The 23,417-nt window shown below is 37.2% G+C and overlaps 1 protein-coding gene across 1 annotated transcript in view; it reads right to left on the bottom strand.

Annotated features, from left to right (window-relative positions):
• Luzp2 (leucine zipper protein 2) overlaps positions 1–23,417 on the bottom strand; it is a 372,256-nt gene that overhangs the window by 159,884 nt on the left and 188,955 nt on the right. Inside the window, exons 4-5 of the mRNA XM_032893527.1 lie at positions 22,048–22,129; positions 10,093–10,155 (exon numbers count right to left, since the gene is read on the bottom strand). Coding sequence (XP_032749418.1) covers positions 10,093–10,155; positions 22,048–22,129 — 145 coding nt within the window. The remainder of the gene's footprint in view (positions 1–10,092; positions 10,156–22,047; positions 22,130–23,417) is intronic.

A 23,417-nucleotide genomic window follows, 5' to 3' on the forward strand; every position in this document is an offset into this window, starting at 1 on the left:
GTGTCTAGTTAAGTGTAAAAATGGAAGCGTTTACCAAGCAGGTTAAGATGACTGAGGTTAGAAGGGCCGCCTTGACTGTGTCACACCTATCTGTGAGGACAGAGCTCAGAAGAGCCTCTATAACTGTTCCACACCGATTCATGGACTGTGCTTCTGTACTCTTAATAATGAGGAGAAAGAAAGTTGACCTCTCAGGTGTTTTATCAGAATTCATCAGCAAATATTCTATTCAGCATAGTTGTGTGTATGGTTAAGGAATAAAGCTCATCTCCACTGTATATTATTTTATTACTTTGTCAGTTTACTGGCTTTGTCAGCCTCCCCCACCCCCCTGCCACTAACCCCCAGACTAGACAAAGATGTTAAACAGGTCTTGGGGAATTATTTCATCTTATTTCTTTCCTGTATAAGTTTGTACCTTACACAGGAGAACTGTGATAAATACATTGGTATTGTACCAAAATTTTTAAGTTTTATCCTGAAAAAATGGAATGCTTGCTAATACTTCAACTTAGTCTCATAATTAGTAACAGTTCATAGAATTTGTCATTGTTTTGTGGTTCCTTGCTCTACACTGAACTACTCCCTCTTGAGGAAAAGGTAACTCAGGAGGCTCAGGGAGCTCGTAAAACTTACAAGACTCAGAAAGTACTATGCAATGATCTGTGCAGCATGCAGGCAATAAGCAATTCCCTAAGAGGAAAACTCAGTGGAGTTTCTCTCAAGGTGGACAGGGAATTGTGAGTGACACAAATTGACCTATGAATAACTCCTCCCCTATAGTCATGCAAGCAAACTAGATATAGTCATTGACTCCCCAAGCCAGAGTTGAACAAAATCATTCCTTTGCAACATCTTTGTCCTATCTAACTGGGGTGAATTAGAATAGACTTCCCAGGAAATATCATGTATGAACACCATACAGCAGACTTAAATTATTTTCAGTAATCACAGCCTGGTTATTATGTCAGTCTCATCTTTACCTAGTAATTTTCCTGATGTTACTTATGACATAGCTAAAATTTATGAATTAGACAGCATGACCATGGCAACTCTTTTAAAGGAAAGCATTTAATTGGGACTTGCTTACGGTTTCAGAGATTAAGTCCATTGTCATCATGGTGGGAAGCATTGCAGCATGAAGGCAGGCATGGTACTGGAGATGTGTCTGAGAGTTCTATATCGAGAACCACCAGACATCAGGAAGAGACAGTGGGCCTGGCTTGGACTTTTGAAACTGCAAAACCTATTCCTGCCCAGTAACATACTTCCTTCAACAAGACCACACCTACTCCAACAATGTCACACTTCCTAATAATCCCTTTCACTCTCTAATGACCAGCCATCCAAATATATGAGGCTATGGGGCCATTCTTATTCAAACCACCATATTCCACTCACTGAGCTCCAGGGGCTAGTAACAATATCTTAACACAAAAATGAACTTCAGTCCAACTTCAAACATCACCATAGTCTATTACAATCTCAACACTGTTTAAGAGTCCAAAGTTTGATGCCTCTTCTGAGATTCAAGGCAATCTGAAATTGTAACCCTTTGTAAAACGGAAATGAAAAAGCAGATCACATACTTTCAACATACAATGGCACAGAATGTATGTTACCATTCCAAAAGGGGGGAAAGGGAGTTTGGTGAGGAAATACTGGACCACAGCAAAAGGGAAAACTGCTGCGCAAACTCCAAACACTGTATCTCTACATCTGATGTCAAAGGTCTCTTCAGATCTCAGACTCCTTTTAGCTTTGTTGACGGTGACACTTTTTTTTTTTTTTTTTTTTTTTTGGCGACACACTTTTATCTCTTGGTCTGGCCCCACACACTGTTAGTAGCTTTTCTTGGCAGGAATCTTATGACTCTGCCGTCAACATCTTAGGGTCTTCAACGAAATTCAGGCTTCACTCCTACAACTTCACACAATGGCCTCTCTGAGACTCTAGGAGGGGTATCCCAAGCACACACCCGTCCACAGTAGCTTTCCTTAGACGTGGAGGGAGATTTCACAATCCTTGTCTAATAATCTTGATTTTAAAGCCAGAGCCATGTGTCTGAAACTGCCAGGTTCTTCTGTTTGTTGGGGCTGGAGCATGACCCCATTGTTCAAATACATTTTCTTCAGATTTCTGTTTTCGTCATTGCTTAAGCTTTTCTTTAATCCCCTTTCACTAACTTTAATTCTTTTCCCAAGTTGGGATAGTAGCTGGGCAGGTCTTACCCTGAAGTCACCATTACTTTTATTCCATTTAGGATCAGACATCTTTTTTAAACTGTTTATCTCTTGAGCACCGGGTTTAGCTCTATTTCTGGTGCTCTCTTTCTCCTCCAACTGTACATTTTGTAGCTGAATTTGAATCTAGCAACATGACTGCTCTGGCAAGAGATCACATCCAGAGACCTAGATTCTACCCTGTGACTTGGCTGGAATGCAGAGATACCATACACCTTTAACCCCTCCGGGTGGAATACAGACATGCCCTTAGTATACACCTTCAATCCCAAACAAGGAATCTTTGTCAGAGGAAAGAACAATGCAGAGAGGGAGGGTACAGTTCAGTGAGTGAAGTTCAGTTGAGACCAGGCAATGAAATGGAGTTTACTTCAGTCAGTTCAGTTCAGGAAATGGAGTGCAGTTCAGTCAGTTCAGAGGAATTTAGTTTGTGCAGTTCAGTTCAGGTCAGCAGAGGCAGCTGAAGTCAAAGAAATAGTGGGAGCCAGAAGATTAGAACAAATTGCCATAGTTAGTGTGAGGCCAAGCAGAGCAATTCAGTGAAAAGCTGAGAGAAGTTAGTCTTAATCAGTCAGCTTGGAGAGGATTTGGGGACAGAATTAGTGAGTTGATCCAGCCACCAGAGATGAGAGAGAGCTGGAAAGGGTGAATTTATGCAGCAGCAAGCTTCTGAGATGACAATCACAACTGATGAATAAAAGTTACATTTACATTATTCCATATTTTACCTTATTCAACTTGCTTTTATTTTCATTATACATCTGTATAAGAATAGCCATGTGACACAGTCAATACCAGAATGTCTTGATATCTCCTATGTTGATGTCATTAATTCAAAACTCTTCAATTTAGCCTTAGGAAGATTTTTTTTTTAAAGACAAAGACAGAAAGCCAAACTATTACAAGGCAACTTACTAATATTTTTTCTCCTCTGAAACATCTTGAGGCTGTCATTATTGATAATTGGTTTCAACACTGCTGTCTTCCATGCCACTACTAATATGGCTTATTAAGCTCCCTCCAAGCAATTAACTGCTTTCCTAATCCAAAGTCCTAAAATCTAGTTTCCACCAACAAGCACAGTTAGGCCTGTGACAGCAATATATACCCAGCTCTCTGGTACCAATTTGGTTTTCAAAAGTCCAAGCCAGGTCCAGTATCTTTCTCTCTCTTCCTGCTATGGATCTGGATATAACTCTCCACTACTTCATTAGCACCATAACCTTATCTGCCTGTGTGCTGTCAAGCCCCCTACCAAGATGTAGCTGTAAGTAACCTCCAATTCAATGCTTTATTTTATAAGAGTTGCTTTGGCTAGGATGCCTTATCACAGCAATAGGATACTGATTAGCACAATTGGGTAATGATAGAAACACTTTATGTGGTCCTAGAAGAAAACAAGACAAAATTTAGAAATTATGTAGTTGAAATCATGAAGTGTGAAATTCCTTCAGAGACCCCTTGTCTCTCCCAAGGGGCAAACTTCTGCCACAGATTCCCAAGGTAGAGTTGCCCCATTGTCTCTTTTATTCCACATGGTGTTGGCATTCCTTCTATCTAGCTGGAGTTTTTCTATCTTCAAATCTCTCTTGCTTCCTCTTCATACTACCTCTTACCCTGTACATGAATCATGTCTCTCTGCCTCTCTGTCTGTCTCTGTCTCTCTGTCTCTGTCTCTCTGTTTTTCTGTCTCTTTGTCTCTCTGCCTCTCTCTGACTATCTCTTTTTCCTGCCCCCTACCCTGCTCATTTTGTATGTGTGTACATACCTGGGTACTCTCATTGTATAGGTCAGGGGACAACTCTTTAGAGGAGGTTCATCCTTTTCAGCATGATGAATCCAGAGATTGAAATAAACCCATCAGACATGGGGGTGAGCGCCTTTATCTGTAGAGTTATGTTGCAATTTCTTTGCTTCTTTATCATAAAGACATTTGTGACTAATTTGAACTGCTCTCAAAGTCATTCAGAGTAATCTTATCATCTTAAATTCTTAGTTATTACATAATAAATATTTTTAAAGCTAACTGTGGCATACTGGTTTGGGTGATGTTTCAGTCAAATGTGTGAATTATTAAGCAAGTTTTAATTGAGAAGTATATAACTGGTAAAATAATGGTTAAATTGTAGAAATTCATGCAATCACATTTTATGTTAATTAAGAAAGAAAAAGGAAGGGAACAATAGTAGTTGTTCTTATAATAATTTTATTCTGACAAGAAGAAATGTGTGATTGACATTAGTATCTTTTTTGGGTACAATTTAATTACTTAAAATAAGATTTATACTTATAAATAACTAGGATGGTAAAGGTCAGTAAATAATAGATATGGAAAGGTAAGGAGGTAGATAGATAAATGGATAGAAGGACAGATAGATAAATGACAGATGACAGAGATATATAGAGATAGAGAGATCTTATATAGATATAAGCAGATAGATTACTCATAATTTTGAGCTTATTCTATATATTTGAAATTTATTTCACTATTTATTTACTTGTATGTGCATGTGTATGTCATATGTATACATATGGAAAACATTAGAAGAATTAATCCTCATAATTTTTTAATAAACCTTATTATGAACTATTGAAAGTGGCCCATTCCACTCAAATTATGAAGAATAAAGTCTAGTTAAGGAATATTCATTATTACTCAACAAACATTTATCAACTGTCTAACATGGTCAAGAAAATGTATGGAGGACATAATGCTGAAAATTAGCATTTATTTTTATCGTTAATAAATCAATGTTTATGTTATTAACTTAAATGCTCTAAATGCTTAATATATATTAATAGGTAGATTATATGCAATGCACCCTTTACTACTGAAGAGTGTAGAATGAGAAGAAACACAGAGTCAATGGCTGCATAATCTAATCCAAAAATTAATTCCTATGGAGATGCAAGGACTTCTATTGTGCATGGATTTTATGAGGTACAAGTTGTCTTAAATTGTGGCTTCATGGATTATTATTTATGTGTAGTATAAAATAATTTTTATGATATTGAAACTGAGTCTTCATTACAAGTGCTCCAGGCAGTATTTTTATATTTATGATTTTTTTTAGCCTTTTTCACTAACATTTCACAAGTGGAGTTCATTCATCTGTTTTTTTGCCACAGAAGAAGCACTCCTAGGTTCTTAGGTTTTCTGGATCAAATTTTGCATAAATTTTCTTTTCCAAAGTCTCCAATAATTTATAACCCCTTAACTCTCCTGTATTTATTTAGTCTGTGTGCTTGAGGAAAGAGTAACTGACTTTCAACTAAGAGGGTAAAACCTGACACTATTACTGATGAGATAGTGATTTTACAGACAGGAGCCTAGCATGACTGTCTCTGAGAAGTCCAACCAGCAGCTGACTGAGATAGATGCAGATACTTACAGGCAGCCATTGGACTGAAGTCTGGAACCCCTGTGGAGGAATTAGGGGAAGGATTGAAGAAACTGAAGGGGAGGGGGACCCCATAGGAAGACCAGCAGTCTCAATGACCTGGGACACCTGGGAGCTCCCAGAGACTTAGCTACTATACAGGCAGGTCGGAGCCCCTCCCCCCATATAGAGCAGAGAACAGCCTGGTCTAGGCTCAGTGGGAGAGGAGCCTAGTCCTCCAGAAGCTTGAGGCCCCAGGGAAGGGGAATGCCTGATGGTGTGGAAGGGAGCACCCTCCCAGAGGCAAGGGGGAGGGGAGGAACTATGCGAAGGGGGACTGGGGGGGGCAAAAACTGGAATGTAAATAAATAAAATAAAAAAACCCTCTTCAAAATAAAATAAAGGAAATATATACAAAACTGAAAAAACTTAAAACTATGACAAGCTGAGACATGAGAGCTATGTGTGTGTGGGCCCTTAGAGCACTGTTCTGAGATGCACAGATGCGCATGGGGACCTGGGCGGGGGCATAGATGGGAGCACTACACAGGAATGATAAAGCCTAGAAGACCAAAATGAAAACAGCTCTCCATCTTTATCAAGATACAGAAATGTGGAGGGGATTGTCAGAAGTTACCTGCCACAACTGATACATAGATAAGAAATATAGGAAAGAAACATACAACAGTGCTGACTTCTAACATACTTAGAATGAGGAGTAATTCTAGGTAAGGTAGCAGTGATCTAATGTACTGTGCTTGAGATCACAAATTATTAAACTATGATTTACCCTCTGAGGTCTAATGTTTATCATGGAAAGGAATTCGACAGTCAGGAGGCAACAGAAGTGTCAATGTTTTTCTAGTGCATTTTCTTTGACAACTCTGGTATCCTGTATAATGAACCCTCCGTTCTCAAGGGGAATCTATTTGTTTTAAGTTGAATGAACCCTACAGAACCTGAGTACAGAAATGTGAAAAAGACACAACTAAGTAAACTATCCATTTTCCTGGCTGTGCTGATAGCTGCAGGCATGTCAGTAATTTAGAATCTGGGAGATTTCTGTTAGAACAAACCAAGAAAATTCTTATTATTCCCTGTTTTTATGGTAGGGGATAATGTACTGGGCAGTTTGGGACTTTTGTTTGCTTTGTAGAGAAACACAAGAGGACACGGACAACGTCTTCGAATACAGGCTAGCAGCCATGCATACTTCGATATTTTTATTTAAGAAATTTTGGTTTCATATGTCATTACTAAGAAAATGCTTGTGCAAAGCCCAGTAGATTGTTGAGTCAATCATCTCAACATTTAATGGCCATAATGACTGCAATTGCTTACACTTTGTGAGGGTTTTTCAAGTTCCAAGTGCCCAATATGTATTGTTTTCACAGGTCCTAAAGTACCAACAATTGATAGTAAATGAGAAGGTAAAGTGGCTTTAACAAAGGACACACACCAAGGCTTCATGTTTACTTTTCCTTGGAGAATTACAGGCATAGGCATCCATCAGGTAAGAGAAAAAGCGTGCAGATATGGTTGTGAACACAGATGGATTCCCAAATTGGTAGAATCTAAGATTCTACAAATGCAAGTATCTCACTGGGGTTTTCTGTAATAATTCACATACTGGGATTAGTTGCCCACAATATGAATTCATTTATGGTGTCTAATACAGATTGTAAACTCTCCTAAGGAGAAAAGAAGGAGAGGAGAGAGAGAGAGAGAGAGAGAGAGAGAGAGAGAGAGAGAGAGAGAGAGAGAGAATGAGAATCAGCATCCTTGCCTTACCTCCACCAAGTCAAAATACTATGCCCTTGCCAAATGGAAAGTTCTTTGCTATAGCGGATAGAGGCAGTTTTCAGATTTATGCTTCTTGGCCATTTCAATTACATTAGCCTTACTGAAGAGCCTCTTACCACAGATACTGCCAGCCTTGCTTCAAGGAGTAAAACATATTCTTTTCTAGTTAGCTTGCTTGAATTTGTACCCAGCAACAACAAACTACCAGAATTTAGCACTTTTTACATGTGAATGAATAACTAGAAATCATTTTATCTACAAGAAACAAGTCTTTGTTTCCTGGTGGCTGGTGAACAGCATAAATTCAAATTCCTTATTTCTTTCCAAAGTCGCCGAGACTTATACTAAATAATATTTCTGATTTTTATCTATTAAAAATTGCTAAACTGCGTCTTATTTATAATATCTAGAAGCTGGAAAGAACCTAAATGTCCCTCAACAGAGGAATGGATACAGAAATTGTGATACATTTACACAATGGAGTATTACTCAGCTATTAAAGACAATGACTTCATGAAATTGGCAGGCAAATGGATAGAACTTGAAATTGTCATCCTGAGTGTGGTAACCCAGTCACCGAAAACATACATGGTATGCACTCACTGATAAGTGGATATTAGCCAAAAAGGAGCTTGGAATACCCACAATACAACTCACAGACCATATGAAATCCCAGAAGAAAGAAGACCACACAAAAGTGTTCATGCTATAGTTTTACTCAGAAGAGGAACAGAAAATATAATTTTGGAAGTGGAGAGACAAAGAGTAGAGCAGAGTCTGAAGGGAAGGTCATCCAGAGACTGCTCCACCTAGGGATCCATCCCATCTGCAGACACCAAACCCAGACACTATTGCTGATGCCAAGAAGCACTTGCTCACAGGAGCCATGTATAGCAGTCCCCTAAGATGCTCTGCCAGAGCTTGACCAATACAGATGCAGATTTATGCAGCCAGACATTGGACTGAGCTCAGAGACTAGTGGAGAAGTTAGGACAAGAACTAAAGGAGCTGAAGGGGTATACAACTCTATAGGAGGAACAACAATATCAACCACCCAGACACCCCAAAGCTCCCAGGGACTAAACCATCAATCAAAGATGTCTCCTGTTGGATATAGAGCAGAGGATTGCCTTATCAAGCCTCGGTGGGAGGGGAGCGGTCCTGAGGAGGATTGATGCTACTAAGGGTAGGGGAATCATAAGGCTCTGAGGCAGGAATGGGAGTGCAGGTTGGGGAGCACTTTTATAGAGGCATGGGCAGGGTGGAAAGGGTAGAAGTTTGTGGAGGGGAAACTGAGAGGGAGATAACACTTGAAATGTCAATAAATAAAATAACTAATAAAAAAGAAGGAAAGAAGTTTGCTAAACTACTTTTATCCAACCACCAGAATACTGAAACAGTGTAATGGTCTAAAGACTACCAATTCTATATTCATATCCAAGTGAAAACTCAGAATGTGAACTACTTTAGAACTAGAGTTTAGGCACATATAAATAATTATAGCAATTTCATAACAGGGCAGAGTAGGTACTACAGTAAGTCATGGCTTTTTATATACAAAGAAGATAATAAATAAAGACTGTAGACACAAAGGAGAGTCCCTATGAAGGAACAAGCAGGAACTGGAGTGGTACTACCCCAAATCCAAGAATGTCCTGGAAGGCCATGATGTAGCAAATGCTACCAGAAAACAGGAAGGGATTATGTCCCAAACCTTCAGGCACACTTGAACTTCACTAATTTTATTTCTGACACATTGCCTCCAGATCTTTGAGCCATGCTGAGTTGCTTGGTCAGTGGTACTTTCCCTTGTAGCTCAAGAGATTTATGTGGATGATTCATAGGATGCTTTAAATACTAGGTACAAATTATGCATAATAGTATGCTGTTCAAAAGATCTTCCAAGGGAGGACAGTCACCATGAATAAAGTTAGAATGCTGTGAGGAAATATTATTAAAATATCCCAATCACGTCTTGAGTTCAGGTTATATGTGAGGCAAAACTTACAACCTATTCATCTACAGGCAGTATGGGAATCCATTAGGAATAGTGACCCGAAGCACTCCATCACATTATAAAATACCTTATCCCCTCCACAGCCCTGTGTTCACTGAGGCAAGAAGATGAAATGATTACCTTAGAGAGATTTACAGCCACATATTTACAGAGTTGAACTGAAATGGGTTTTCTTTAATTTACTAGAGTCTTCTCTATAACAGTGTTCGTTGGCATTTAGGTTTTTTTTTTTCTGTTTGCTTAATTCATAGGCTCCTTTAAAGAAACTTAAACTTGCTTGTTTAAAAATAAATGTTTACATTTATTATTTCTTATCATATTTTGGACAAATGGAAACACGATGATGATAATCATTGACAGGGGCTTCTCTGCATATAGAGAATGACAAATTAAAAATTTGCTTTAATGTTCAAACCTATAGACAGTTTCCAATTATCTTGAAACTAAAAATCAATGGAATGAAATTCCTTTTATTTCCTAAGCTCATTGCTGTGACCAGGTAGCAACTATTAGCATCATTTTTCTTTTCTGTTTGTGTATAACAAGCTCAAGTCAGAATTAAAGTTCTCACACTTCTGGTAAATTTCCGTTTGCATTTTCCTGTGTAGTCTTTGATTAATGTACAATTTCCCTGTAACATGAAAATTACCTCATTCTGTAAGTCACGGATCATTTTGCTCTTTCTTTCCACTTCAGTCTTCAAAAAATTAATCTGAAAACAAATAAAATATTATGGGTATACATTCGCAATTCATTATCATGTTTTATATTTATAAAATTTTGAGATATACTAAAATTATTATAGTGTTAATGTAAATATTGAATAAGAAGGATTAAAGTCTCCAGTAACAAAAGCCTTCATTTCCTTCATCTTCATTCAACTTGTTTATATATATTATTATGAAAAGCATACTCATTGCATTAAAGTTTGTGTATGGTTTCAAAAACATAATTTTTATTGTAGTGAAATTTATTATTCATGTTTATTTTACTCAATAACAATTTATCTACATTATTGTTTAAGAATGAAAGTATTAATGTTTCGGTTACTGATACAAAAAAATTAATCAAGGTGATGAAGACTACTGTAGCTGATAAAACTCCAAATACAGTGGATTGAATAATTTGGGTTCCTACAAATAGAAGAACAGACCAACATTCAGTTTTGCCCTCTACATTCATCCTTTCGTGATGACTTCCATTATCATATTTTTCAGGTAGTGTGTATGAGAAATCCATAACACAATAAAAATTACCCCTAATTTTGACTGCAAAATGTAGTAGCCTCTATTGTCTTTTTGATCGTGTTTCAGCTAAGGTTCCCAGGGAGAAACAGCTGCTCTGCAGTTCAGGCAGATGGAAGATGTTATTGACCACCACTTAGGTTGTAATAAGTCAAATATCCTCAGATGGTGAGTGAGAAGAGAGAAGGTTTCAGCAAGACTGAATGAAGTCAGCATATAGAGATACCTGATAGATAAGAGTGGTCATATAGATAGGAGGTATAAGAATGATTCCATATTAAGTCTCTGATAACTTCAAGAGCTGAAACAGCTATACTACATTCTAGAAAACTTATAGCACCTGAATCCTGATCTTTGCTTTCCATAAAGGGATGCTGAAGCCTTACATTACTCATAATTGTCCTGTCCTTAAGAAAATCCACAAATATAGCTTCATTTGCTACTGAAAACTCAAGTCAACCTATTTGGTAGTTATGACATATATAAAGCAGGCCATGCTTAAAAACTACCATGTCTATTATTTAGGTCATCAGTTCTCAAGATAAATCTGAACTAAAGGGATGCTTATTTTAGTAAAGAAAATACCATTAATCATGGGCACTGTCCCATTAGGTGAAGAATACAAGGTTATTTGTAAAACAAAAGAATTATTGGTAAGGTCATGATGCTATATAAAATTCTGTATATCTGTGGAACCTGAATCTGCCTACTGATGGACAGATTTATAACTAGTTCTACATAAGTATTTCTTTGGCAACAAAAACTTTAAATCATGAAATAGCAATCCTAGTTCCATATATAGTCTTTATCACTGATGCCAAACCCTCATATATTGATATTCAGTATGTTTGTGATAGCTAAAATTCATACTGATTAGAAATATACTGAAATAAACTCCAGTACCAAGTCTATAATTCTTTAAATACTCCACACAGACATAAAATCTTGAGAATATAAAACTCAAATATATTCAGAATATTTAAAAATATTAGCATTTTGAGATCACTGGTTTAGAATCCCAGAAGGACTTAACTTCCCTGCAGAAATAAGCATTCCTAGTATTTCCTTCAGTAACGGCTTTCAGAGAAAAAAATACCAAGCCTGTGCAAGAACAGTGCTTCTTTATGCTTGCTGAGAGTAAGAGCTTTGAGGCAAGTCTTGCTTTAGAATTATGTCTCATTCAGGACAAGTTAAGCCATAAAAGTTAACAGGAGTCATGAAATGCAACCAAACACCATTAATATAATAATTATCATGGTCATACCTGCTAGTTTGTCATGCATGTTGTCTGCCAGGATTTGCCTGGGCAAACCCAGAACTGAATGCTTTCCAACTGAAACATGCATGCCGAGATAAAAACAAATCCTTGTGTCTTCAAGAAAAGTGTGTTGGAAGATGATTGTATCAAGGTAAATCTACTGATCAAATAACATGAATTTTCAGAAATATATTTTTCTTGCACATTTTATTATTGAATAAACAAATTTGTTATTGTTTGGACCAGGAAAAAAGCCTAACACTTTTTGGGAGCAGGCAGGGAGATAAATGTACAAGTTTTCATTTGAATAAATGGGTATAATTTAAAATTCAATCAAGGTCACCATGAAAATGCATCATTCCCTTAAATCTCAAGTAGAAAACCCAGAGGAATCACCTATAAGCTCATCTGGGAGGGAGTGTCTAGAGAAGGTTTTATGGAAAGCAAGACCCAACCTGAATTTGGGTTGTACCACCCTATTTGTTGAGTAAAGAAGAAACAAAACACAGATGGCTGAAAAGAACTTAAGAAATGTTCAGCTTCTTAGTCATCAGGGAAATGCAAATCAATGTTACTTTTAGATCTTATCTTGTATTAGTCAGAATGGCCAAGATCAATAAAACAAATGATAGCTTATTCTGGTAAGGATGTGGGGGACGGGTACACATTGCTGGTGGGAGTGCAAACTTATAAAGCCATTATGGAAATCAATGTGAAGGTTCCTCAGAAAGATGATAATTAACCTTACCTCAAGGTCAAGCTATAACACTCTTGGGACTATGCCCAACAGACTCTACATCCTACTATAGAGACACTTGTTCAACTGTGTTCATTGCTGCTGTATTCATAATAGTCAGAAATCAGAGACAGCCTTTATATCAGTATTAGTTTGGGTTTTACTGCTGTGAAGAGATACTATGACCAAGGTAACTCTTATAAAGGAACACATTTAATTGGTGCTGGCTTACAGTTTTAAAGGTTTAATCGATTATTTTCATGGTGAGAGCATGGCATTGTGCAAGCAGACCTCCTGGCTGGAGGAGCCAAGATTCCTACATATTGATCCAAAGGCACAAGGAGGAAACTATCTTCCCCAGGAAGCAAAAAAGAGATTATATTCTACACTGGATGGAACCTGAGTGTAGGAGATCTCAAAGCCCAACTCCATAGTGACAAACTTCCTCCAACAAGGACACTCTTCCTCCAGTAAAGCTACACCTCCTAATGGTGCTGCTTACAGGTCAAAGCATTCAGACACATGAATCTGTGGAGGCCAACCCTATAATGTCAAACCACTATAATGTCCTTCAATGGAAGAATGAAGAAAATGTAGTACATTAATATAATAGAATATTACTTGACTGTTAAAAAGTGAAATCATAAAATTCTCAGATTAATGGATGCAATTGGAAAAAAGAAAGCCAGAAGCTGGAAAAAACACAAATGTCCTTCAACAGAGGAATGGATACAGAAAAAGTGGTACATTTACACAATGGAGTACTACTCAGGTATTAAAAACAATGGCTACATGAAATTTTTAGGCAAATGGATGGAACTAGAAAATATCATCCTGAGAGAGGTAACCCAGTCACAAAAAAAAACACATGGTATGCACTCACTGATAAGTGGATATTAGCCCAAAACTCAGAATACCGAAGAAACAATTCATCAAGAAGTGAGACCAAAATGTGGATGCTTCAGTCCTTCTTAGAAGGGAGAACAAAATACGGGAGAAAATATAGGGGCAAAGAGTGGAGCAGGGACTGAAGAAAAGGTCATCTAGAGACTGCCCAACCTGGGGATACATCCTGTATGCAGCCACCAAACCCAGTTACTATTGCTGATGCCAAGAAGTGTTTGTTGACAGGAACTTGATACAGATGTCGAGAGGTTTTGCCAGAGCCTTACTGATAGAGGTAAAGATGCTCTCAAGCCAACCATCAGACTGAACACAGGGACCCCAATGGAGGAGTTAGAGAAAGGACTGAAGGAGCTGAAGGGATTTGCAACCCCATAGGAAGTACAACAATATCAACTAACCCAAACCCCCAGAGCTCCCAGGGACTAAACCACCAACCAATGAGTACACATGGAGGGACCCATGACTCCGGCCACAAATGTAGCAGAGGATGGCATTGTCCAGCATCAGTAGTAGGAGATCCCCTTGGTCCTGTGAATGCTCATTTCCCCAGTATAGGGGAATGCCAGGGCTGTGAGGTGGGTGTGTGGTAGTAGGAGACTTCACAGAAGCAGGGCAAGGGGAGATGGGAGAGGAGAAAAAGGGATAACATTTGAAATATAAATATATACAATATCCAATAAAAAGGAAAAAGAAAAAAATCATCCTGAGTGAGGCAATCCAGATACATCCTAGGGGCATGCCCCTCGAATAGAAGAACAAAACAGGGAGGAAGAAAAGGGAGATGAATGATGTAGAGAATATGAGACAGCTAAAACTAAGTCATTTGAGGTCATTTGGAGACCTAATAGAGCAGAAGCATCCTAAAACATAAGTGAAGGCAATCTGAATGGAATCACCAAATAATGTGGGAGGTGGTCTCCAAACTGAACATCTCATTCACTAAATGAAGCCTCCAGTTCCAGGAATGGGCTACATCTAATCAAGTTCTTAGTGAAGGGGGTTTCGTAGGAAATCCCAAACAACCCATGCTATTGCCAAGACTACTGGTTGCTCTCCACAAACTGCTTTGGGTTAGGCCTATTGCTGAAAACACCTACACAAAACTTTAAACATGGAGAAGTTTAACTGGTACCTACATAGAGCCTTTGTCCTTACTGACTAGTGTTCAAGGCAGTCTGCATGTTACCAAAGGAGAAAGGTAAACGCTAATACAGTTACAAAACCTAAGATCTACAATGATGACTCCGCTGCAAGATGGGCTAGTGTGACTTTGGCACAAAGCCTTTGGATCTAACCTGTTGCGGTAAAATTTAAAAAAGAAAAAAAGGCTTCCTTTTATCCTGCACTAGGTGCCATCACTGTAGTACCACATGCATTTATGGGATATTTTCATCTCAGGCTACAAGCGTCTCACCCGCTAAGCTCCATCCCATATCACACTGCCAATGGCTGCTCTCTGAGTCTGGCAACAATCTCTCTACCCATCTAGTTCCCAAGGCAGGTTGCCACCATGCTAGACTCACACATCCCAATTCTGGGGTGGGCCCTTTGTGTCTAGCCACCACACACTCTCTTGAACTCAATTAAATCGCCACATGAAAGAACACAGAACACAATAACCTCTGATCCAATTGATAAGATACACTTTTCTCATCAAGACATATAAAGCCCTATATCAGAATATATTGCATTAAATATCAATTTTCATTCTTGCGCCTTGCTCTTGCTCTTGCCCTCTTGCCTTCTTGCCCTCTTCCCCTTGGTCCCTTCTCTCCCCATTCCCCTTCCCTCTATGTGTTCATGGCTGACCTTTACACCTCTTCTCTTCTACTCTTCTTCTCTCATTAAACCTTTCCACGTGGAAAAAAATCGATTTCCAATGAAAATAAAAGGAAGCCAAGGTGAAGAGCTGAGAACCAACAATAAATCTCTCTGTGGTTCTTGAGTGTGGTGGATACAATGTGATCAGGTTCATCATGATCCTGTTACCACATCTCAACTTTCTCTTACCTCCAAGTGAGACAATAGACTTATTCCATCAATGCTAATCAAAGTACCTGGATTTATTGAAGTGCTTCTATCAGAAATTCTGAAACATCAGTAAGAAAAGTAACTAATATATATGCCCAGGATCAGGATTGCTGTGTGATTATACTGATTGTTTATATAAGGACTGTCCACAAGCTTACCATGTATATGACTGACTTATATTCTTAGCAAAGCACACAAGTACCTTTGTAAAATAAACAAATGGGCACTGGTCTCTATTCTACTCCATGGGTCTGTGCATCGAGATTCATATCAATATCATATTGTTTAACATAAGATAATTGAAGAATAGTCTATACTAGCATATGGTATTGCCTCCACTTTGGTATTTATTTTTTAATTGTTGCTTTTCTCTTTTATTGAAAATAATTTTATTTTCCATACATTATACTCTGATTACGTTTTACCTTTCAGTAGTATTCCTTGAAGGATACAAGGCAGGACCATCATGAGTTGTTTAGTTGAGGTTCTTTTTTGTTTTTTAATCTAGAAAAGTTTGGGTCAAGGAATTTTTATGTCTATATCAGTTTTAAGATATTTTTGAAAGATCTTTGAAGATTATCATATGCATTTTCATAATAGGCATTTTGATAGACATCTCATTGAATCCACAGTTCTCACTGGGCAGTGTAAAAGTTTTACAATGTGTAGTCTTTCATCCATGTATATAGGAGGCATTTCTGTGTATTTCTTTAACTTATCTAACTATTTTTAAAATAATATTTGTTAGGCATTTTCCTTTCTTTTGTTAAATGTATTTCTTTATATCCAAAGCTATTGTAAAGCATTGCTGACTCATCCATATTTTCTAGTTCGCTATTAGGATGTAAGAATAGGGTTCACATTTGCTTGTGAGTTTTGTATCTATAAATATGACTTAAAAGTCTTTCTTGTAAAGATGTTTTTGATTTTGATATATTTGGTCATGACATCTGCAAAAGTTATCTTTTGAATTTTACTTCTCCCATTGGGATGTTTTTCTTTTTCTTGTCTGATTACATTTATGAGGATTCCCCTGTGCCATGTTGAGTAAAAATTATGAAAATGAACATCCTTGTCTTGATCCAAAGGTCAGAAAGCTTTTAACCTTTCCATATAACATATAGAATTAGGTTTTAGATTCTGTAAGCAATCTATATGTTAACAAATAGTCCTCTTCTTAATTGGTTCATCTTTTCTCATGAAATGACTTTGCATTGTATAAAGTGCCTTTTGTTCATCTCTTGGTCATGTGGCCTTTATCCTTCATTATGTTTTTATTTATGCTTCCATTACTAATGTGAATATTTGAATCATCCTTAAATTCTGGTTTATAAAACTACTTTTTTGAAATCATGACTACACTCTTTTAAATTTGCTGATCTGATAAGTTTAATATCATTTTGTTTAGTATAACTGTAACACTGTTCATAAGACAATTTCTTGTCATCCTCTCCCAATACACACTCCATGTCCTTATTTGGTTTTGTACAATACAAATACAATACAAATAAATTCCGTTGTTCATTATTTACTTACCATTTAGAAAAACAAATGAATTGGTATCGATCCTTTTTTATTGACAAACATATTTAAAGAAATCTCTTCACTAAGTATTTCTTTGGAAACTATTACTTTTATTTGAATTCCTCATTAATATAAATGATAATGAAAAATTTGGTCTATATTTTTAAATTAAGAAATTATTTATACATTATAATTATTGAGATTATAATAAATTAGAGTAACTTCCAATGTAGTATTAGTATTCTTGGATATATATAATTACTTATGTCTTAACATGTCTTATTTATGTAATGCATGACATTTTTATCTGTTCAGAAAATTTAGATTTCTTACATATTTCTAATAATTTACACTATTGATTATATTTTAAATTATTTTCTCATTTCCTCCGCATTGCTATTGCTTATATACTGTTGGTTTTTGAAGCTGCATGTGTAAAGTTGTTTTTACTGTCTATTCAGAGTAGTATATGATGATTTCATTTATGCTTGCCATATCTTTGTTCTGTATTTTTATTTAGAAAACATTAGTATTGTGCAAATTACGTTCCTTAAGAGTTATTTTGTATGTATTTTTTTCTAATTTGCTCACTATTAATAGTAATACTTTCAATTTTAAATTTAACATCTTATATACATTTTTCCATTCTTTTAATTTTATTTTGTCCTATGTAAGATTCCTTGTTAATGTAGTTAAACTGTCATAATTCACTGTGGTTTCTAATACGTTAGAATTTTCATTAGTTTGGAATCTTGCTTTCTTCCTTGCATTTCGTAGTCCTTTACTAGTTCTGTCGTTATGTGTGAATAGCACATACATTCTTACCACACCTGATGTAGAGCTTTGATCACTCCCCTGTCCCAGAATGGCCCAAGTTGTCATTTCTCATGAAAAATCAGTTGCATAAAGAGTTCCAGCTCAGGTCTTGGGACCTCAAGACCTGACACCATTACTGAAGCTATGGGGCATTCACAAAACGTGACCTATCATGACTGTCCTCTAAAAGACCCAACAAGCAACTGAAAGACCCAGAATCAGAAATGTGCACCCAACCAATGAACAGAGGCTGTGGACTCCTCTGGCTGAATTAGGGAAAAGCTGGAGGAAGATGAGGAGGAGCGTAACCCTGTAGGAGGACCAGCAGTCTCAATTAACCTGAACCCCTGAGATCTCTCAGACACTGGATCACCAACTAGGCAGTGTACACCAGCTGAGATGAGGCCTCCAACACATACAGCAGAGAACTGTGGGTCTGGGTTCAGTCAGAGAAGATGCACCTAACCCTCCAGTGACTGGAGCCCCCCAGGAAGTTTACAGGTCTCATGGGGTGGGTGGGGTGAGGACATCATCATGGAGATGGGATGGCAGGGGAGGGGGGAGGAGGATGTATAGGCTGTGGAACAATCAGAGGATGGACCAAGAGGGGAATAAAATCTGGAGTGTAAAAATTAATTAAATTAATTAGTTAATTAATTAATTAATTAAAAGAAAAGTCTTGCTCCGGGAATCTGATGTTCGAATGGAAAGCTGCTACCCTATATGTGCTGTTATCCTGTTATGACCATGGCTCTCCTTTCATCTCCTTATCACTTTGCAGGGAAGATCAAAGAAATCCAAAGAAGTCCTTTCATTTTTGCACTTAGAGACATCTCAGGAAAAGCTTTCTTTGAAGTTGGTCACCTAGAACCATTGCTTTATTCTCTGAGCTGCTCTTTTAGTAATGCATATATTTCATGATTTTGCTATCACATTGGGGAATGAATGTGCACATTTTTTTAAACTTCAATACAGGAATTAAGCAAATCGTATGGTCTTCACATCATCCCACTACCCGAAAACTAGCAATTTAAATTGAATTATTTCCCAGCTTATGTTGAAAATGTTATTTTACTTTATAGTATTCCAACAAATACAATGCATAAAGGATATGTATTTTTTGCTATAATACAATCATTTGCTTCCCAACACAGGATCATTCCTAAATGTGTTCACATTCACTTTCTATATGCCTAAATAAATATAAATATAGGGAAGTATATGACTTTTAAAGTATTTAACACAGTTATTGTAAACAACAGAAAGAACCTGACTTAATCTAAGAAAATACAATGCATTACCAAAATTGAATTGTCTTGTAATTATTAATGAGGATAAAGTTTGAAATGCTTAGTCAGTGATCACTGTTAGATGGGTGATCCAGCTCACTGCTGCAAGAGGACCTTTTGTAACTCAGAATCTGAGATCAACTTCATACAGCTAATTTTCAGCCTGTAAGAGCAGCTTATAGAAATCCATGTATAGTATCTGGATAGTGTAGTTAAATGATTTTGATTAGCAGTGAGTTAGAGCTGAAACATTAAAACATCCTAAATGATTAAGAATAGACCACTTTACTTGAATCTTTCCTTGTCAGATATAAATCCTATGTCATCCTTGATAATGCTTAAGGTGAAATTAGGAGCCAGTAGTGGTGATGATAGCCTACAATTTTGATGTTAGGTACAATTCATTATCCTCCCTGCTTAGAACCATGTGTGCACAGAATCATAATTACCCAATGAATAGCTTTATAAGTATCCCAAGTAGTCAATAAGAGAGCCTGAGAAAAATGAAATAACGATATATGAATATGGAGTTAAAATGGTGAGCAGAGAGGGAAGGATAGAGTATCATTTTCATGTCTACTATAGACTGTATGCCAGATATTATTATACTTTTAATATAATCCTTATTATGTTAATGTTATACATTGTTTTAATTGGATAAATGAGCAAACTGGCAGAGTTTGATCAAGCCCTCAAAATGCATGGCGCAACAGGAATTATCCTTAGAACAGCATGCTCATACAGTTCTTGCAGACAGTTTCAGGCTTAGTAAAAATGTTAGGAGGATAGAGATAAGGATGCTAAGGCTTTAAGGAAAATCCATGAGAGAGGTACTGAGAGCATGCTGGCTGGATCACAGGGACCAGACTCTACATCCATGACATTTCTACAATTGGTTATTCTGTCTTTGTCCTGTCTCTTTCAAGAGTAACAGTGGTCTCAAAAGTCTGTCTGCATAAAGTGTGGGAATCGCTGTGGTTCGTGTGTTAGTTGCTCTGCCCACTAGCAAGAGAGGTATTTACCTCCTGTGAGTTATAACTCTTAAGGAAAGAATCAATAAAGCAATATGGCTTTATTACAAGGGTCTGAGAAAATAGTGAATAGAGTATGTCTGTTCTCAAGGCCATTGCTTTCTATCAGATTAAATTTCCCAAGATAAAGTCAAATAAAGTCTGTGGTCAAAGCAGAAATGGGATTGCAGACAGAACCATCCAACAGTCTAGGTCAGGTATAAGGAATGACTAGGCAGGTACTAAAAAGTGTCCATTCTTTTATAAGGCATTTGGTGTTCAGATTAGCCAAGCATTAGGACATCCAACATAAAATCACTGAGTGTTCTCATGCCATCCAAGTATGTGTTATCTTGACAGATGGAAGAGATAATGAGGAATCCTTAACAGGAAACAATCCGGCACACAGCAGAGCAGACCGTCATTGTGAGAAAGGCTGCCCTTAGGAATCAGCTTGTCTTGGGTGACAAACTGAACTGAGTTTCCGAAGCAAAGCTCTACACTCGTTTAAATTGTTAGAAGCTTTGCAAATAAAAAGTTCACGACAGTGTTTGGAGTGCCTGTGATTCCAGTAATTGGCCAAGATGGATACCTGAATTAATCTTGTTTCTAGTTTCTAATTCTGAGGCTTTATTTTACTGGTACTGCAGAGTCTGTTCAAAGAACTATGTGCCAACCAAGGACCAGCCTCATTCTGTCTAGCCCGAGAATGCACTTGAAATACTCTTCTCTAGTTTCTTGCCTCCCTCACTGTATCCACAATGGGTTTTATACTCTCAGGACCGTGCTTTCAAATAACAACAAACCAGCTCAAGAATAATGACCTCTAGCCTCTCTCCAAACCACTCCAGACCTGCCCTCGTGACCGTAGGGGTAGATACCCACAGCGTGGTTAGCTCTTATGTCTTATGGCTACTGCAGTTGTTCACCCAGCCCACCTTAACCCTCTTTATCTGTCTCAATATTGCATCGCCTCTGAAATCACAGTGGGGTCTCCTGTCCCGTTTTGCTTGGTGGCCAGCTCTAGCCTTCCCCATGTGGGCCCTGGGCATGACATACCCAGTTATGGTAATCCCTCTCCTCAGTAATGTATTCGAATCTGTTGACCTCTTAACAAACACATTTTTGTACTACATGTTATATTTTAAAAAGCAGATTCAGGCAATAGGTATGAGATAAAAATCTTATCCGTTTAGTGGTACAAAAGTGAGTGTGGGAAATGAAGTTGAGATCTCTATCCCAGCATTGCTTCGGGACCCTATTTTTCCTGTTGCTGGTGAATATCAGTGGTAAGAGTCAAAGTGCGAGGGTCAAAAGGACATCTTCTTGAAAAGATGTGGGGATCAGTTGGCCCATTAATCTGTGTCTTACCTTATGAATCGTTTGTAGGACTGCTGACTAAGCAGGTAGTATGGGCTTGCCCCTGAATGATTCCAAGCCATGGCTGTCAGAGTCAGCCTAAGACTTGAATAGACAACCAGCTACATTGACGCTTCCATCCTATCCTCCAAGCATTAAGGTGAACCTGAGTCAGTTCCCTCCCTCATCTGCCTCTCGGTTCATCCCTTATAGAGAATAGTAGGAGCTAGAAGACCCTCCAATTAAAATTCATCTTTTCTTATATTAAATTGTGGCAAAGTTTTATTCTGATCAAAATGACTTAAGCTTCTTTAATGGTGACTTTATTTTTACTTTTTAAAGGTGTATCTTTATAGTAATGTGAGAAAAGGAAGAAATGAGTTTCTCAAACCCAAAGCTAATAGGCAAAGAAGAAATATAAACACACTCACTGTGGCCTGGTGTTTCTCGGCTTTCTCAGATGTCTCTTTAAGCTGATTCTGCAGGGCTTCCTGGAGAGACTTCATTTCTTCCCTAGATTAGTGGAAAAACGAGGAAAGGGATGATACCACATGTTTCCACTATTTTCCATGAACTTTACAAAAAGGTGTTTGTATATCTATCTAAATTTAAGGAGCAGATAATTATAATTATGAAAGGCTACACAGATACAAAATATGCATCTAAATACTCCAATAACAAGGGACTGTCTTTCATGAAAATGCTAAAAGCTGGTTATACTTAAGGGAAATTGTCTTGTTATTGTCTTTTATAAGAATCCCACAGTGTGAGTCACTGTGAACAATGAAATATGTTTAATCAACCCAATGTACTAATTTAAATTGGAAAGCTAATTTCACTAACAGCATGTAGGTCAGGAACATGCTGAGTCAAAAGTCATTATAGACTTCTGAAAGAAATTATTGTAACATTCCAATCATCATAATTGATTAATTCTATAGCATTCTGGTTTAGATATACTTTATATTCCTGAGAATTTTTTCATGGAATTATAAGGCAAAGAGATTTAGTTCTAACTATGGATTTATAAGCACAGAAAAGAAAATATATGACTATATATGCATAAACATCATACCCCAAGATCTTTAGTATGCATGGAATATATCTTTTTAAAATAACAGAGGTTGGTGGAGTAAAACAAATATCAAATTGTCTCTCATATCGTTAATGGAAGTCAGGAAATGTTGTCAGTGTAAGAGTTGAGGCTATGAACAGATGATAGTAATGCAGTGAATATGAATGAAAAATGGTGTGTGTGTGTGTGTGTGTGTGTTTGAATATTATGATAGAAGCCATTATCTTATGTGCTAACTTAAAGTGATTATTTTCTGTATTCCTCTTAGGAACTTAGAATGCAAGCATATTGGATTAATAATATTTACTTGCCTTGACTTGATTTTATCATCCAAAATTTCACCTCAAAATATTACATTATAGTATGTGTGTGCGTGTGTGTACCATAGAGTGCACATATATGATATATGACTATGCCTAGAGAAGCTGTCCAAAATCAACAAAGCAGAGCACTGTTCTATTCCATGAGAACCAAAACTAGTTTAAATTCTGCAGTCAATTGCAAGGCAGTTAGCTCTGTTGATTTGTATAAGTGATAAAGTTCCCTCCTTGTAAATTTCTTTATTTAAAACTAGGCACAATAATATAGCCATTTTGTAGATTTGTGGAAAAGTTTAAATGATCTAATAAACCAAATGTTTAGCACAAAGTCTGGAAATGCAAATTACTTATTTTACACCCATTAAACAAACACCCCACCCCGTAAAGACCTCGTGTACACATATTT

This window comes from Rattus rattus, chromosome 2 (assembly GCF_011064425.1).
Source record: "Rattus rattus isolate New Zealand chromosome 2, Rrattus_CSIRO_v1, whole genome shotgun sequence".
NCBI classification, from domain to species: Eukaryota; Metazoa; Chordata; class Mammalia; order Rodentia; family Muridae; genus Rattus; species Rattus rattus.